The sequence below is a fragment of the Mustelus asterias genome, chromosome 12 (genome assembly GCF_964213995.1).
Source record: "Mustelus asterias chromosome 12, sMusAst1.hap1.1, whole genome shotgun sequence".
Taxonomy (NCBI): domain Eukaryota; kingdom Metazoa; phylum Chordata; class Chondrichthyes; order Carcharhiniformes; family Triakidae; genus Mustelus; species Mustelus asterias.
In genome coordinates, this window is record NC_135812.1 from 48594637 (window position 1) to 48609837 (window position 15201).

The following is a 15201-nucleotide window of genomic DNA, read 5'->3' on the forward strand; positions in this document are numbered from 1 at the left end:
ATTCCCCCCCCACCCTCTCCTCCCCATTCCCCCCCCACCCTCTCCTCCCCATTCCCCCCCCACCCTCTCCTCCCCATTCCCCCCCCACCCTCTCCTCCCCATTCCCCCCCCACCCTCTCCTCCCCATTCCCCCCGGTCCCCTCTCCTCCCCATTCCCCCCGGTCCCCTCTCCTCCCCATTCCCCCCAGCCCCTCTCCTCCCCATTCCCCCCCGGCCCCCTCTCCTCCCCATTCCCCCCCGGCCCCCTCTCCCCCCATTCCCCCCTGGCCCCTCTCCTCCCCATTCCCCCCTGGCCCCTCCCCTCCCCATTCCCCCCTGGCCCCTCCCCTCCCCATTCCCCCCTCCCCTCTCCTCCCCATTCCCCCAGCCCCTCCCCTCCCCATTCCCCCCCAGCCCCTCTCCTCCCCATTCCCCCCAGCCCCTCTGCTCCCCATTCCCCCCCCAACCCTCTCCTCCCCATTTCGCCCCCCAACCCTCTCCTCCCCATTCCCCTCCCCCGAGCCCTCTCCTCCCCATTCCCCCCGGTCCCCTCTGCTATCCATTCCCCCCGGTCCCCTCTCCTCTCCATTCCCCCCGAGCCCTTTTCCTACCCATCCCCCCCGGCCCCTCTCTTCCCCATTCCCCCCGGCCCCTCTCTTCCCTATTCCCCCCCTGCCCCTCTCCTCCCCATTCCCCCCCAGCCCCTCTCCTCCCCATTCCCTCCAGCCCCTCTCCTCCCCTTTCCCTACAGCCCCTCTCCTCCCCATTCCCTCCAACCCCTCTCCTCCCCATTGCCTCCAGCCCCTCTCCTCCCCATTCCCGCAGCCCCTCTCCTCCTCATTCCCGCAGCCCCTCTCCTCCCCATTCTGTCGGCCCCTCTCCTCCCCATTCCTCCCCCCAGCCCCTCTTCTCCCCATTCCGTCGGCCCCTCTCCTCCCCATTCCCCCTCCCAGCCCCTCTCCTCCCCATTCCCCCGGCCCCTCTCCTCCTCATTCACCCGGCCCCCCTCCAACCCATTACCTCCGGCCCCTCTCCTATCCATTCCCCCAGTCCCCTCTCCTATCCATTCCCCCAGTCCCCTCTCCTACCCATTCCCCCCAGTTCCCTCTCCTCTCCATTCCCCCCAGCCCCTCCACTCCCCATTCCCCCCGGCCCCTCTCCTCCCCATTCCCCCCGGCCCCTCTCCTCCCCATTCCCCCCGGCCCCTCTCCTCCCCATTCCCCCTCCCCCCTCTCCTCCCCATTCCCCCTCCCCCCTCTCCTCCCCATCCCCCTCTCCCCTCTCCTCCCCATTCCCCCCAGTCCCTTCTTCTCCCCATTCCCCCCAGTCCCCTCTCCTATCTATTCCCCCCGGCCACTCTCCGACCCATTCCCCCCCCAACCCACCCCTCCCCATTCCCCCCCCCAACCCACCCCTCCCCATTCGCCTCGGTCCCCTCTCCTCCCCATTCCCCCCAGCCCCTCTCCTCCCCATTCCCCCCAGCCCCTCTCCTCCCCATTCCCCCACAGCCCCTCTCCTCCCCATTCCCCCACAGCCCCTCCCCTCCCCATTCCCCCCCAGCCCCTCCCCTCCCCATTCCCCCCCAGCCCCTCCCCTCCCCATTCCCCCCCAGCCCCTCCCCTCCCCATTCCCCCCCAGCCCCTCCCCTCCCCATTCCCCCCCAGCCCCTCCCCTCCCCATTCCCCCCCAGCCCCTCCCCTCCCCATTCGACCCCAGCCCCTCCCCTCCCCATTCCCCCCAGCCCCTCTCCTCCCCATTCCCCCCAGCCCCTCCCCTCCCCATTGCCCCCCAGCCCCTCCCCTCCCCATTGCCCCCCAGCCCCTCTCATCCCCATTCCCCCCCGGTCCCTCTCCTCCCCATTCCCCCCAGCCCCTCCCCTCCCCATTGCCCCCCAGCCCCTCTCATCCCCATTCCACCCCGGCCCCTCTCCTCCCCATTCCCCACAGACCCTCTCCTCCTATTACCACAATTCCCTCCTCAACAACATCGGGAAGACCGGAACCTTCCTACCATGCCCGATTCTCCCTGACACCAGCAGGAAACCGTGCTGGTCCGGAACACGTATGGAATAAAGTTGTGTGCAGATGTCAGGACTGAGCTGCACAGTGCCAGGAGCTGCCTCCGGAGCTTGGGATGGAGGCTGCCAGCGAGCTCGGACACTGGAACACCACAGCAGGTGGGAAAATTCCACCCTAGCTGTCTGGAAACAAAGGAATTCATTACTGGATAAATAAAATTGTAGTTTAAGGTTTTGTTTCTGAACTGAAGCAAACTGTAGAGAAGGTGGACGCCGTGGAGGGATTGACTACGGAGTCTCTGTGGGTGGAGGTTAGGAACAGGAAGGGGTCAGTAACGTTGCTGGGTGTTTTCTATAGGCCGCCCAATAGTAACAGAGATGTTGAGGAGCAGATGGGGAAACAGATCCTGGAGAGATGTAGGAATAACAGAGTTGTCGTGATGGGAGATTTTAATTTCCCAAACATAGATTGGAATATCCCTAGGGCTAGGGGTTTGGATGGAGAGGAGTTTGTTAGGTGTGTCCAGGAGAGTTTCCTGACACAGTATGTGGATAAGCCTACTAGAGGAGAGGCTGTACTTGATCTGGTGCTGGCTAATGAACCTGGACAGGTGGAGGATCTCTCGGTGGGTGAGCATCTTGGGGATAGCGATCATAATTCTATCTCCTTCACGATAGCATTGGAAAGAGATAGGATCAGGCAGGCTAGGAAAGTGTTTCTCTGGAGTAAAGGGAAATACAGTGTCATCAGGGAGGAAATTAGACGGGTAAATTGGAAGGAGGCATTCTTGGGGAAAAGTACCGAAGGAAAGTGGAGGATTTTCAAGGAATGTTTGTCTGGAGCTCTGCATGACAACGTTCCGATGAGACATGGGGGTGTTGGTAGGGTACGGGAACCGTAGTGCACGAAGGTTGTGATGAACCTGGTGAATAAGAAAAGAGAGGCGTACAGAAGGTTCAGAGAGCTAGGAGGTGTTAAGGATTTAGAGGAGTATACGGGATGTAGGAAGGAGCTTAAGAAGGAAATTAGGAGAGCGAGAAGGGGTCATGAGAAGGCCTTGGCGGGTAAGATTAAGGAGAATCCCAAGGCTTTCTACAAATATGTCAAGAGTAAAAGGATGAGATGTGAAGGCATAGGACCCTTAAAAGGTGAAGGGGGAAAAGTTTGTGCGGAACCGTTAGAAATGGCGGAGCTGCTTAATGAATACTTTACCTCAGTATTCACGGTGGAAAGGGATCTGGGTGGTTGTACTGCTGGTTTGCGGTGGACAGAAAGGATCGAGCATGTGGACATAAAGAAAGAGGATGTGTTGGAACTATTGAATGGCATCAAGGTTGGTAAGTCGCCGGGACCGGATGGGATGTACCCCAGGTTACTGTGGGAGGCGAGGGAGGAGATTGCGGAGCCTTTGGCGATGATCTTTGCATCGTCGATGGAGACGGGAGAGGTTCCGGAGGATTGGAGGATTGCAGATGTGGTCCCTATATTCAAGAAAGGGAACAGGGACAGCCCGGGAAATTACCGACCGGTGAGTCTAACCTCAGTGGTTGGTAAGTTGATGGAGAGGATCCTGAGAGACAGGATTTATGATCATCTAGAGAAGTTTAGTATGATCAAAAGTAGTCAGCACGGCTTTGTCAAGGGCAGGTCGTGCCTTACGAGCCTGGTTGAGTTCTTTGAAAATGTGACCAAACACATTGACGAAGGAAGAGCGGTGGATGTGGTCTATATGGACTTCAGCAAGGCGTTCGATAAGGTCCCCCATGCAAGACTTCTTGAGAAAGTGAGAGGGCATGGGATCCAAGGGGCTGTTGCCTTGTGGATCCAGAACTGGCTTGCCTGCAGAAGGCAGAGAGTGGCTGTGGAGGGGTCTTTCTCTGCATGGAGGTCAGTGACCAGTGGAGTGCCCCAGGGATCTGTTCTGGGACCCTTGCTGTTTGTCATTTTCATAAATGACCTGGATGAGGAAGTGGAGGGATGGGTTGGTAAGTTTGCTGACGACACCAAGGTAGGTGGTGTTGTGGATAGTTTGGAGGGATGTCAGAAGTTGCAGCGAGACATAGATAGAATGCAAGACTGGGCGGAGAAGTGGCAGATGGACTTCAACCCGGATAAGTGTGTGGTGATCCATTTTGGCAGATCCAATGGGATGAAGCAGCAGTATAATATGAAGGGTACCATTCTTAGCAGTGTAGAGGATCAGAAGGACCTTGGGGTCCGGGTCCATAGGACTCTTAAATCGGCCTCGCAGGTGGAGGATGCGGTCAAGAAGGCGTACGGCGTACTGGCCTTCATTAATCGAGGGATTGAGTTTAGGAGTCGGGAGATAATGCTGCAGCTTTATAGGACCCTGGTTAGACCCCACTTGGAGTACTGCGCGCAGTTCTGGTCACCTCATTACAGGAAAGATGTTGAAGCCATTGAAAGGGTGCAGAGGAGATTTACAAGGATGTTGCCTGGATTGGGGGGCATGCCTTATGAGGATAGGTTGAGGGAGCTTGGTCTCTTCTCCCTGGAGAGACGAAGGATGAGAGGTGACCTGATAGAGGTTTACAAGATGTTGAGAGGTCTGGATAGGGTAGACTCTCAGAGGCTATTTCCAAGGGCTGAAATGGTTGCTACGAGAGGACACAGGTTTAAGGTGCTGGGGGGTAGGTACAGAGGAGATGTCAGGGGTAAGTTTTTCACTCAGAGGGTGGTGGGTGAGTGGAATCGGCTGACGTCGGTGGTGGTGGAGGCAAACTCGTTGGGGTCTTTTAAGAGACTTCTGGATGAGTACATGGGATTTAATGGGATTGAGGGCTATAGATAGGCCTAGAGGTGGGGATGTGATCGGCGCAACTTGTGGGCCGAAGGGCCTGTTTGTGCTGTGGCTTTCTATGTTCTATGTTCTAACTGTTTCCAGTTTATATTCAGTGTATTTTGAGCAAACCCCTAACATTACTAGCATCATTTTAGTTCAGTTCTGTGAGTGGAAACACACAGGTACAGTATTTGGATCTTTATTACTGTTTTATAATATTTTATCACTATTTAATGTAAATATTTATATCGACAGTGTTTTCTGGTTCACACACTTGTGGTTAGGCATTCTAATGTCATTCTATAATCCAGAAAATTCCAAAATCCAGACATGACTTGTTCCCAAGCAATCGGGACTGGACAGGTATTTATTTTAAATGCAAGTTTACACTATTATCTGGAGGATTATTGAGGCAGAGCACATACTAGCTGTTATTCATGAGCTGTTCTGTTTTCTAGGTCTCTGAAAGCTCGGCAGATAGATGTGAAGGAGAAAGGGAAACACAGTGAGGGGGATTGTAGGGGAAAACGGAAAATTCTCTTTCTCACACTTACCGGTCTGCAATAAGCCAGCTAACGTGTCGTTTATTTTAAAGTAGTCTTGAATCTCACCCAACACCCCTGCAAGAGAACGTCACAAACAGTGTGAGTGAGCAGAAATGTTAGTGACCCAGTCATCGCTCTCAGAGTCATAGGACTGTGCTTAATTCCAGTCTCACCATATAATCATATGGCTTCTCTTCCCAAACCCACATTGTTACCTTTGGAACCCCCTGCCCCCAGTGTCTTTGCTTGTACTCCTCCTCAACCCCCCTACCACAGTGTCTATGCTTGCCCTCTTCTCCCCGTACCTACCCCCCCCCCCCCCCCCCCAACCAATCTCCAGTCTTGCCCTGTGCAACACCTTGCGCTGCCATGGAATTGGTTTTCATAAATACACTGCCAACGTCCAGCTCTATATCTTCACCTCCCTCCTTGCTATCTGATTCCAAGATGGCGCCGGAGCGAGGCGACTTCTTGCAAACTGTGCCCAGCAGACCTTTAATTCTATCTTTTACTCTTGTTCTATGCTTCTAAAACTTCATTCTCACTACATTCTGCACTCTCTCATTTCCTTCTCTATGAACAGTATGTTTTGTCTGTATAGCGCGCAAGAAACAATACTTTTCACTGTATGTTAATACATGTGACAATAAATCAAATCAAAAATCATACTGCTGTGCTTGATGTAGCGTCTTAATTGATTCCTCGCCTTCTGCCCTTTCACCATCTCCATTCCCTTAGTAATGGCTCCAATCCCCTGTCTCCGAACAAACCAGACTGTTTGCAACCTCCGAGTCCTGTTCTTTACTGAGCCAAGTTTTCAACTCCATGTCTTCTCTGTCACAAGAGGTTTTGATGGAGCATATAAGGGGAAGCTGTCTCTAGCGACAAAAGGATTGATAATCAGAGGACACAGACTCCAGCACTTGAGCACAATCAAGGCTTACACTCCAATGTGGCATTGAGGGAGTGCTGCACTATCAGAGGTGCCATCTTTCAGATGAGATGGTAAACGATGCCCCATACCTGCCGGATTGGGTGGGTGTAAAAGACCCCATGGCACTATTTTGAAGGAGAGCAGGGACATTCTCCCTGGTGCCCTGGTCAATATTTATCCCTCAATCTACAGCACAAAAAGCAGCTTATTTAGTCATTAGTCATTGTGGGGTGGTACTGCCGGTGCCCCCACCCTCTGCAAAGCTTTGCTTGTGGTGCTTCCTGCATGGCAACCCACCCCAGCCACTGCTCCGCTAATACCAGCGGTGGCACGCTGAGACCCTTAAGTGGGCATGATTTGGGGAAAGCCATCCAAGTGCCTTCCTGCTCCAGACATCATTAGGGAAGAAGTGGGAAAGTGCCAGGGTCCACAGCCACCACCCTCCTGCCTGATTTAAATGTTCCCACCATCAGCCAAACTCTCTGCAGGGGCCGGCACAAGATTCTGGAGACAATTGCAGGGCTATGGGGAAAGAGTGGTGGAGTGGAACTACTTAATTAGCTTCTTCGAAGAGCCTGTACTCAATCTGCGCAGTAGGATTCTATAACTTAGTCAGGAGGTCTTGTGACGCTTGTGACAATATTTTCCCAAGTTTGAGTCCCACCCCAGGACTTGGTGGCCAAGAAACGTGCGTTCATAACGTGGACAAACAGGCCGAGTATCAACCTGCAAATCCTTTCAAACACACCATGGCAGGTGGTAAGAGTGGGAGAGATTCCTGGTCAGTCATGTGATGGAAATAATGTTTTCATTTGATTTGTCACATGTACTCTCGTATACAGTGAAAAGTATTGTTTCTTGCATGTTATACAGAAAGCATACCATTCATACAGAAGGAAAGGAGAGAATGCAGAATGTAGTGTTATAGTCATAGCTAGGGTGTAGAGAAAGATCAACTTAATGCGAGGTAGGTCCATTGAAAAGTCTGATGGCAGCAGGGAAGAAGCTGTTCTTGAGTCGGTTGGTACGTGACCTCAGACTTTTGTATCTTTTTCCTGACGTAAGAAGGTGGAAGAGAGAATGTCCGGGGTACTTTGGGGTCCTTAATTATGCTGGCTGCTTTTCCGAGACAGCGGGAAATGTAGACAGAGTCAATGGATGGGAGGCTGGTTTGCGTGATAGACTGGGCTTCATCATGACCCTTTGTAGATTTTGCGGTCTTGGGCAGAGCAGAAACCATACCAAGCTGTGACACATCCAGAAAGAATGCTTTCTATGGTACATCTGTAAAAGTTGATGAGAGTCATAACGGACATGCCAAATTTCCTTAGTCTAGCTTCAGACTAGATTGTTGCCACAGCAGCTCGGACTCCAAGTGAACGGTAACACACCACCATAACTTTCTCACAAAGACTACCTACTTTCACCTCCATGTTATTCCCGAGTCCCATTATTCAGCCCATCCGATTGAAAATCTCAACTAGGCCTGTCTCAGCTCCAGATTCAACGAGCAGTCATTTTGATTTTCAGTAATCAACAGGCAGTCTCAAATTCAACCCCCTATCCCTCCCCGAGTTTCATTTCCCAAAGTTCAATTTGCCGCAGGCAGCCTTCAGAAAATGATTTGCAAAAGCCAACACCTCTTCTGGCCCCTTCATGCTTTCACGTCCCAGTGGATTCCCCACGAGGTCTGGAAATGCTTGTCTGAGTTTATTAACGTTTCTCAGGGGAGCTGTCAGTTCAAGGCTTTAACTCGAGATCAGATGTATGGCACAACTCCCATATTACTGCTAAAAAAAAACCCCAACACTGGGCTGTCAGCTGACTGTGTATTATGTGCTGAGGCAGCAGACACATGATAACTGAATTTTATTTACACATAGCTGATTTCTTGTCCAGTCACACAAATATTACACAAAATGCTGGGTTTTCAGATAGCCAGAAAACCACAGATTAACAACAGATGACCAGCTGCAGTTAAACTTAGTCAACTTAGAAAATGATCTGGAGACTAGCACCAAACCTGTACACAGAGCTGGCAATGCTAGGCAGACATATCCTTAAAGATTCCACCTCATAGCCCACCTCAGCTACCCATCAACCTCCATCTCCAACATTTTTATCATGACCAAATGGAAGTGTTCAAAGCAAATGTAAAAAAGATACAAGTTTTTTAATGTCACCATGATTTTGGATAGAGGTTTACAGCATGAAAACAGGCCCTTCGGCCCAACTTGTCCATGCCGCCCTTTTTTTTAAAACCCCTAAGCTAGTCCCAATTGCCCGCATTTGGCCCATATCCCTCTATACCCATTTTACCCATGTAACTGTCTAAATGCTTTTTAAAAGACAAAATTGTACCCACCTCTACTACCACCTCTGGCAGCTTGTTCCAGACACTCACCACCCTGTGTGAAAAGAATTGCCTCTCTGGACACTTTTGTATCTCTCCCCTCTCACCTTAAACCTACGTCCTCTAGTTTTAGACTCCCCTACCTTTGGGAAAAGATATTAACAATCTAGCTGATCTGTGCCCCTCATTATTTTATAGACCTCTATAAGATCACCCCTCAGCCTTGTGGTCGGTGCAGACTTGATAGGCCGAATGGCCTCTTTCTGTGCTGTAGGGTTTCTATGATTTCTATGATTATAACTCAAACCATCAAATCCCGGTAGGATCCTAGTAAATCTTTTCTGCACTCTTTCTAGTTTAATAATATCCTTTCTATAAAAGGGTAACCTGAACTGTACACAGTATTCCAAGTGTGGCCTTACCAATGTCTTGTACAACTTCAAGACATCCCAACTCCTGTATTCAATGTTCTGACCAATGAAACCAAGCATGCTGAATGCCTTCTTCACCACTCTGTCCAACTGTGACTCCAAGGAGTCATGAACCTGGACCCCTAGATCTCTTTGTTCTGTAACTTTCCCCAACGCCCTACCATTAACTGAGAAAGTCCTGCCCTGGTTCAATCTATCAAAATGTATCACCTCACATTTATCTAAATTAAACTCCATCTGCCATTCGTCAGCCCACAGGTCCAATTGATCAAGATCCCGTTGCAATCCGAGATAACCTTCTTCACTGTCCACTATGCCACCAATCTTGGTGTCATCTGCAAACTTACTAACCATGCCTCCTATATTCTCAGCCAAATCATAAATGTAAATGACAAATAACAGAGGACCCAGCACCGATCCTTGAGGCACACCGCTGGTCACAGGCCTCCAGTTTGAAAAACAACCCTCTACAACCACCCTCTGGCTTCTGTCATCAAGCCAATTTTGTATCCATTTACCTACCCCACTCTGGATCCTGTGAGATTTAACCTTATGCAACAACCTACCATGTGGTACCTTGTCAAAGGCCTTGCTAAAGTCCATGGAGACAACATCAACTGCACTGCCCTCATCTCCCTTCTTGGTTACCCCTTCAAAAAACTCAATCAAATTTGTGAGACATGATTTTCCACTCACAAAGCTATGCTGACTGCCCCTAGTCAGTCCTTGCGTCTCTAAATGCTTGTAGATCCTGTCTCTCAAAATACCTTCCAACAACTTACCCACCACAGATGTGAGGCTCACCAGCCTGTAGTTCCCAGGCTTTTCCCTGCAACCCTTTTTAAACAAAGGCACAGCATTTGCCACCCTCCAATCTTCAGGCACCTCATCTGTGACTATTGATGATACAAAATCCCCTCAATTTCCTCCCTAGCCTCCCACAATGTCCTGGGATACACTTCATCAGGTCCCGGAGATTTATCTATCTTCATTTATCTGCAATTGTATAGTGTCCTTGATATTAATCTTTAATTCCTGGAAATTCCAGGGCAATCACTGGATTGTAAATTCATTGTTCCATGAGAAACTCCCAACTTCTTTCCCCGCCCAGTCCCACCCTGCTGTACAATTCTCAAAGATATTGTTTGAGATGGATAGAAAGCTGGTTAGCAGACAGGAAGCAAAGAGTTAGCACAAGTGTTTTTTTTCAATTGGCAGACAGTAACTAATGAGGGATCTGTGCTTGGACCCCAACTGTTCACATTAGATATTAACGATTTGCTCAAGGGAACTAAATGTATCATCTCCAAATTTGCAGATGATACAAAGTTGGGTGGGATGGTGAGCTGTGAGGAGGATGCAGAGATGTTTCAGTGTGATTTGGACAGGCTGTGTGAGTGGCCATATGCATGGCAGATGCAGTATAATGTAGATAAATATGAGATTATCCATTTTGATAGCAAAAATAGGAAGGCAATTATTTGAATGGGTGTAAATTGAGAGAGGTGGGTACTCAGCAAGGCCTTGGTATCCTCGTGCATCAGCCACTGAAAGTAAACGCACAGGTACAGCAGGCAGTAAAGAAGGCAAATGGTATATTGGCCTTCATAGTGAGAGGATGTGAGTATAGGGATAGGGATGTTTGCTGCAATTGTATAGGGCATTGGTGAGGCCACACCTGGAATATTGTGTGCAGTTTTGGTGTCCTTATCTGAGGAAGGATGTCCTTGTTAAAGAGGAAATGGAGTGAAGGTTTACCAGACTGATTCCTGGGATGACAGATCTGTCATATGAGAAGAAATTAAGTGTGTTAGGATTATATTCACTGGAGTTTAGAAGAGTGAGAGGGGATCTCATAACAACTTATAAAATTCTAACAGGGTTAGACAGGGTAGATTCAGAAAGAATGTTCCCAATGGTGGGGGAGTCCAGAACTAGTTTGAGGATAAGGGGTAAACCTTTTAGGACTGAGGTGAGGAGAGATTTCTTCACCCAGAGGGTGGTGAATATGTGGAATTCACTACCACAGAAAGTAGTTGAGACCAAAACATTGTGTGATTTCAATAAGGAATTAGATACAGCTCTTGGGACTAAAGGGATTATGGAGTTGGGGGGTGGGGTTAGGATATTGAATTCGATGATCAGCCATGATCAAGATGAATGGTGAAGCAGACTCGAAGGGCTGAATGGCCTCCTCCTGCTTCTAGTTTCTATGTATGTATGAAGTCACAAGATTCATATATTTACTCTTTTGCAAATATCAAAGATTCTTCAAGTGTCAGAAAAAGAATTCACTCCTTTGAAGGTAGATGGGATCCTTGCTGCAGGAACACAGCTGACAAGGATCTCACATGTTGGGCAGGCAACTGCTCTGAGGGCATTATCCAAGAGGCAGTAGGGTCCGTGAAGGATTCACATGGGCTGGTCAAATGTGCCAACGGAAGGAAATGAGAATTATAAGGGGCAAACTTGCAAATTACCCAACTGTTAATGTGCTTTTGCCTCACCCAGTTGAAAGAATATTTTCAAAATATGATTCAGGTAGTTGGTCATTAACCTAGATAATGCTCTCAACTTGAGTGCAGTATATGATAGCACAGTGATTATGAGTTCAAATCGCACCCGAGGAGGTTGTGAAATGTAATCAATTCATAGGTTCTGAAGCACTTTAGGATGTCCTCAAGTCGTCAAAGACGCAACACAAATTTTCTTAAATTTGTGAAGGAGGAAAAAAAGGCCATGAGCCCAGCTGGTTGTCCAATGTTCACCAGGGAGGGGAATCCACCAATTCTATCCAGTCTGGCTTGTGTATGACTGCATCGAATTCAGCACCATCCACATACTGTGAACAGCAGAATTTGCCACTGTCATTCTGAAAGAGGAGGAAGTGAGAGTGAGGGAATTAAAGAAAATCCACTAAGTTTTATATTTGTATAAGTGGCTATAGTCACACTTCACAAAGTAAGAACAAACCAAAAAATGTCTGCCATGATTTAACTTAACGCACTCAACAGGAACAGGTTGAATGATGTACAGTCAGACAGGATGTAAAATGTATTCCTGGCCCTTACCCATTGGGTTAGGTTCCAATCGAAGAGTGGTTATGGTCACATCACTACCTCCTCTGAACTCGGGTCTATTGATTTGACTTGATTTATTGTCACATGTATTAGTATACAGTGAAAAGTATTATTTCTTGCACGCTATACAGACATTGCTATTGCTCACACTTGTGGATTTTACAAGGTGAATAGACAAAATGGATAAGCTGGAAAAGAGCAGCTGCTCCATTCTGTCTGTCCCACATCATTTACTTCCTACCCACCCCCACCCACCAAATCTTTTCTCTATTCCCCCCCCCCCCAAATCTTTTCTCTATTCCCCCCCCTCAAATCTTTTCTCTATTCCCCCCCACCAAATCTTTTCTCTATTCCCCCCCACCAAATCTTTTCTCTATTCCGCCCCCCACCCCACCCCACATCTTTTCTCTATGCCTCCCGCCCCCCCCCACATCTTTTCTCTATGCCTCCCGCCCCCCCCCCATCTTTTCTCTATGCCTCCCGCCCCCCCCCCCATCTTTTCTCTATGCCTCCCGCCCCCCCCATCTTTTCTCTATGCCTCCCCCCCCCCCCCCCCGCCCGCCCGCCCGCCCATCTTTTCTCTATGCCTCCCCCCCCCCCCCCCAAATCTCCATCTTTCCCCACCAGAATAATATTCAGGAGACAATTAAGACCAAAGAAAAAACCCAGGAACAAATCAGGGAAAAATGAAATGTTGCAGAAAACACCTCTACACCCTTCAGCCACTCAAAACTAATCCAGGAGATCACATGGTCCCAACAACAGAGAAAGGGTTGTATAAGTCACACACAATAAACATCCACATAAAAGTGCAACTTATACATTTGTTATCTTTATGCATTTAATCATTTGCTATCAGACTGATCCACTCCCCAATCAGACTTCCCCCACTACACACAATAGTCCATCTGAGAAGGTCCTATAGATCTCTGCCAATGTCACTCTCTGTTCAGACATCAGCTGGGTTCACCCTGCAGCAGAGGTTGGAGGGTTAATGTGTGAGGAATAACATCTTACTGGTTTTTCCATATCTTTATGGTTAACCGGCTGATAGATACTGCCTATCAGACTGCTAATCTTCCATGGCCAAGATTATAGATTAATATTCCTAAAGAGATAAACCTGGTTCCTGTTGCCTCTAAAATTGAATTTTTAAACACACCTTGGCTTCTGGGATTTATTGGAAGGAATGATACACAACATATAATGCACAGGGTGCAGGAGAGCTCACTTTATAATTGTTGGATTTGGTCACAGGTCTTTCCTCAATGATGTTGCATTTTAACTTCAGCTGAAAAGTCACCACATCCCTTATATGACAGACCCTCTTGCTTTTGCATCACTTTACATCACCATTCCTCAGAGTGGAAAGACCACTGGAACTGGCTTGAAAGTCTTCAATACTGGGATAAGGACAGGAAATAAGGAGGGGTGATTTAATCCCCCCTGTTGTATTATCTGTGAAGAGCTCGAGACTAATTAGCTAGGAACTGATTGTTATGTGTAAGTGTTCCGGGGGCCACATTTCACAGCTGCACTGGAGACTGACGTGATGTGTAACAGAACCAATTCAATCCGGTACCTTTGTACCAGACAGCAGAGTAACGTTAAACATAAAGCGTTTCTGACCTTTCCGAGCTTAAACTGTGATTATTAACAGCATCTGGGGACCAAAAACATTCAAGAACCTCTGGTCTAGTAGATTTAACTACACTTCAAAAGTAAAGCATTGGTTGCCAAGTCTTAAATGATCTTAAAAGATTACAAACAGATGTTTTATCAGAAACTTTACAAATGTTTTGGTATTCCTCACTGCCTGGAGCACTTATCAAAAGTGCACCGTATATTTTACTTCTGAATACTTTAAATATTGGCCATAAACTGCCGTTTTACCACATTTTCAACAGTGGGTGAGGCTCCACTTCTGGGGGGGACAAATTCGGAAAATATATCCATTCACAATCTTGACTCTACCTGGCCTATTTAATCCTCAGGGGAATGGTTCCATAAAGTTCCCAGGTTGTAAGCAGTCGCCTTTGACATCAACAATGCAAAACTCAGGTAGGCCGGGTTGCTCAATCTAAAACTTCATGGTCACAAACTACTGGATTCCCTCAGTGTTCAATTAGATGATCATCCAGGTCTCTCTTGCAAAGTGTTAATCAATGTGGCTGTGATTGTTTTGCGCCTACCTCACCACGGGGTGAGATTCTAATCTAATAACCTGTTTAAATCCATTCTTCCAAGGAGCAGGATGAAGCCTCTATCCGATTATCTCATGGAAACATGTCCCGTTCAAAAGTCTCCTTTCATAACTTAGACCAAAGTCACAAGATCAATCATGCCATTATTTTCTTCAGTTAATCAAAGTCCCTTTGAAAGCAGTGCAGTTAAAACAGATGACAGTATTCTACACATGGCCCAATGATCTCTATATATGATATATATAAATAGATAATCTCATTTGTTTCAATTTACAATTAAACATTCTTGAGATTTTTCTTTTTTCTGTGTCTCAGGCAAGGCTCATTTCTCAGATGCAACCAAGAGGTAAAAGAGATTAAAACCATCCGTTCAAGTCTGTTCCGAGTTGCTCTGATGGTGTTATCTCTGCATTTTCGGTGGGTTTCTGTGGTGAACCATTGTTGGTTCCCACCAGGTAGTGCTGAGCCATGGTCTGGCCAGTACTATGAGTCTGTAGATATGTTACTGTTGGGGTTAGGGTTGGGCTGTTCTACCTGTTAATATAGTCCTTATGGTACACCCCAGTCGGCTCCGCCTCCTGGGAGAGGTATAAAGGTCACTGCTCTGCCTGGTGACCCTTTAGTCTGGGATCGTATACTGTATATGGTAGCTCTGTTATTGTTGGCAATAAAAGCCTTTATTTCCCGAGTACATCCAGCCTCTCGTGTGTTATATCGCGTATCAATTTTATTGCCAACAAGTAAATTCTTTTTTTTTGGAAAGAAAAACGACAAAGAAAACATGGAGCAAATGCTTAAACCCGAACGGCTTACGTTGGACCCACATGCGGCGGGAGCATCGAACACTTTTGACC

At 48.2% G+C, this 15201-nt stretch overlaps 1 protein-coding gene across 6 annotated transcripts in view; it reads right to left on the reverse strand.

Moving 5' to 3' along the window:
* LOC144501430 (protein spinster homolog 1-like) overlaps positions 1-15201 on the reverse strand; it is a 205321-nt gene that overhangs the window by 157052 nt on the left and 33068 nt on the right. Inside the window, exons 1-2 of one of the 6 annotated variants that reach the window (XM_078225174.1) lie at positions 13375-13491; positions 5355-5420 (exon numbers count right to left, since the gene is read on the reverse strand). Coding sequence is in view for 2 of the 6 variants with exons in the window: in XM_078225170.1 (XP_078081296.1) it covers positions 5355-5420; positions 7237-7519 (349 nt within the window). In the remaining 4 variants the exon portion in view is untranslated. Of the gene's footprint in view, positions 1-5354; positions 5421-7236; positions 7668-7700; positions 7816-7919; positions 8024-13374; positions 13492-15201 lie in introns of those variants that run through there. The other 5 variants (XM_078225172.1, XM_078225173.1, XM_078225175.1 and 2 more) reach the window with 5 other exon arrangements.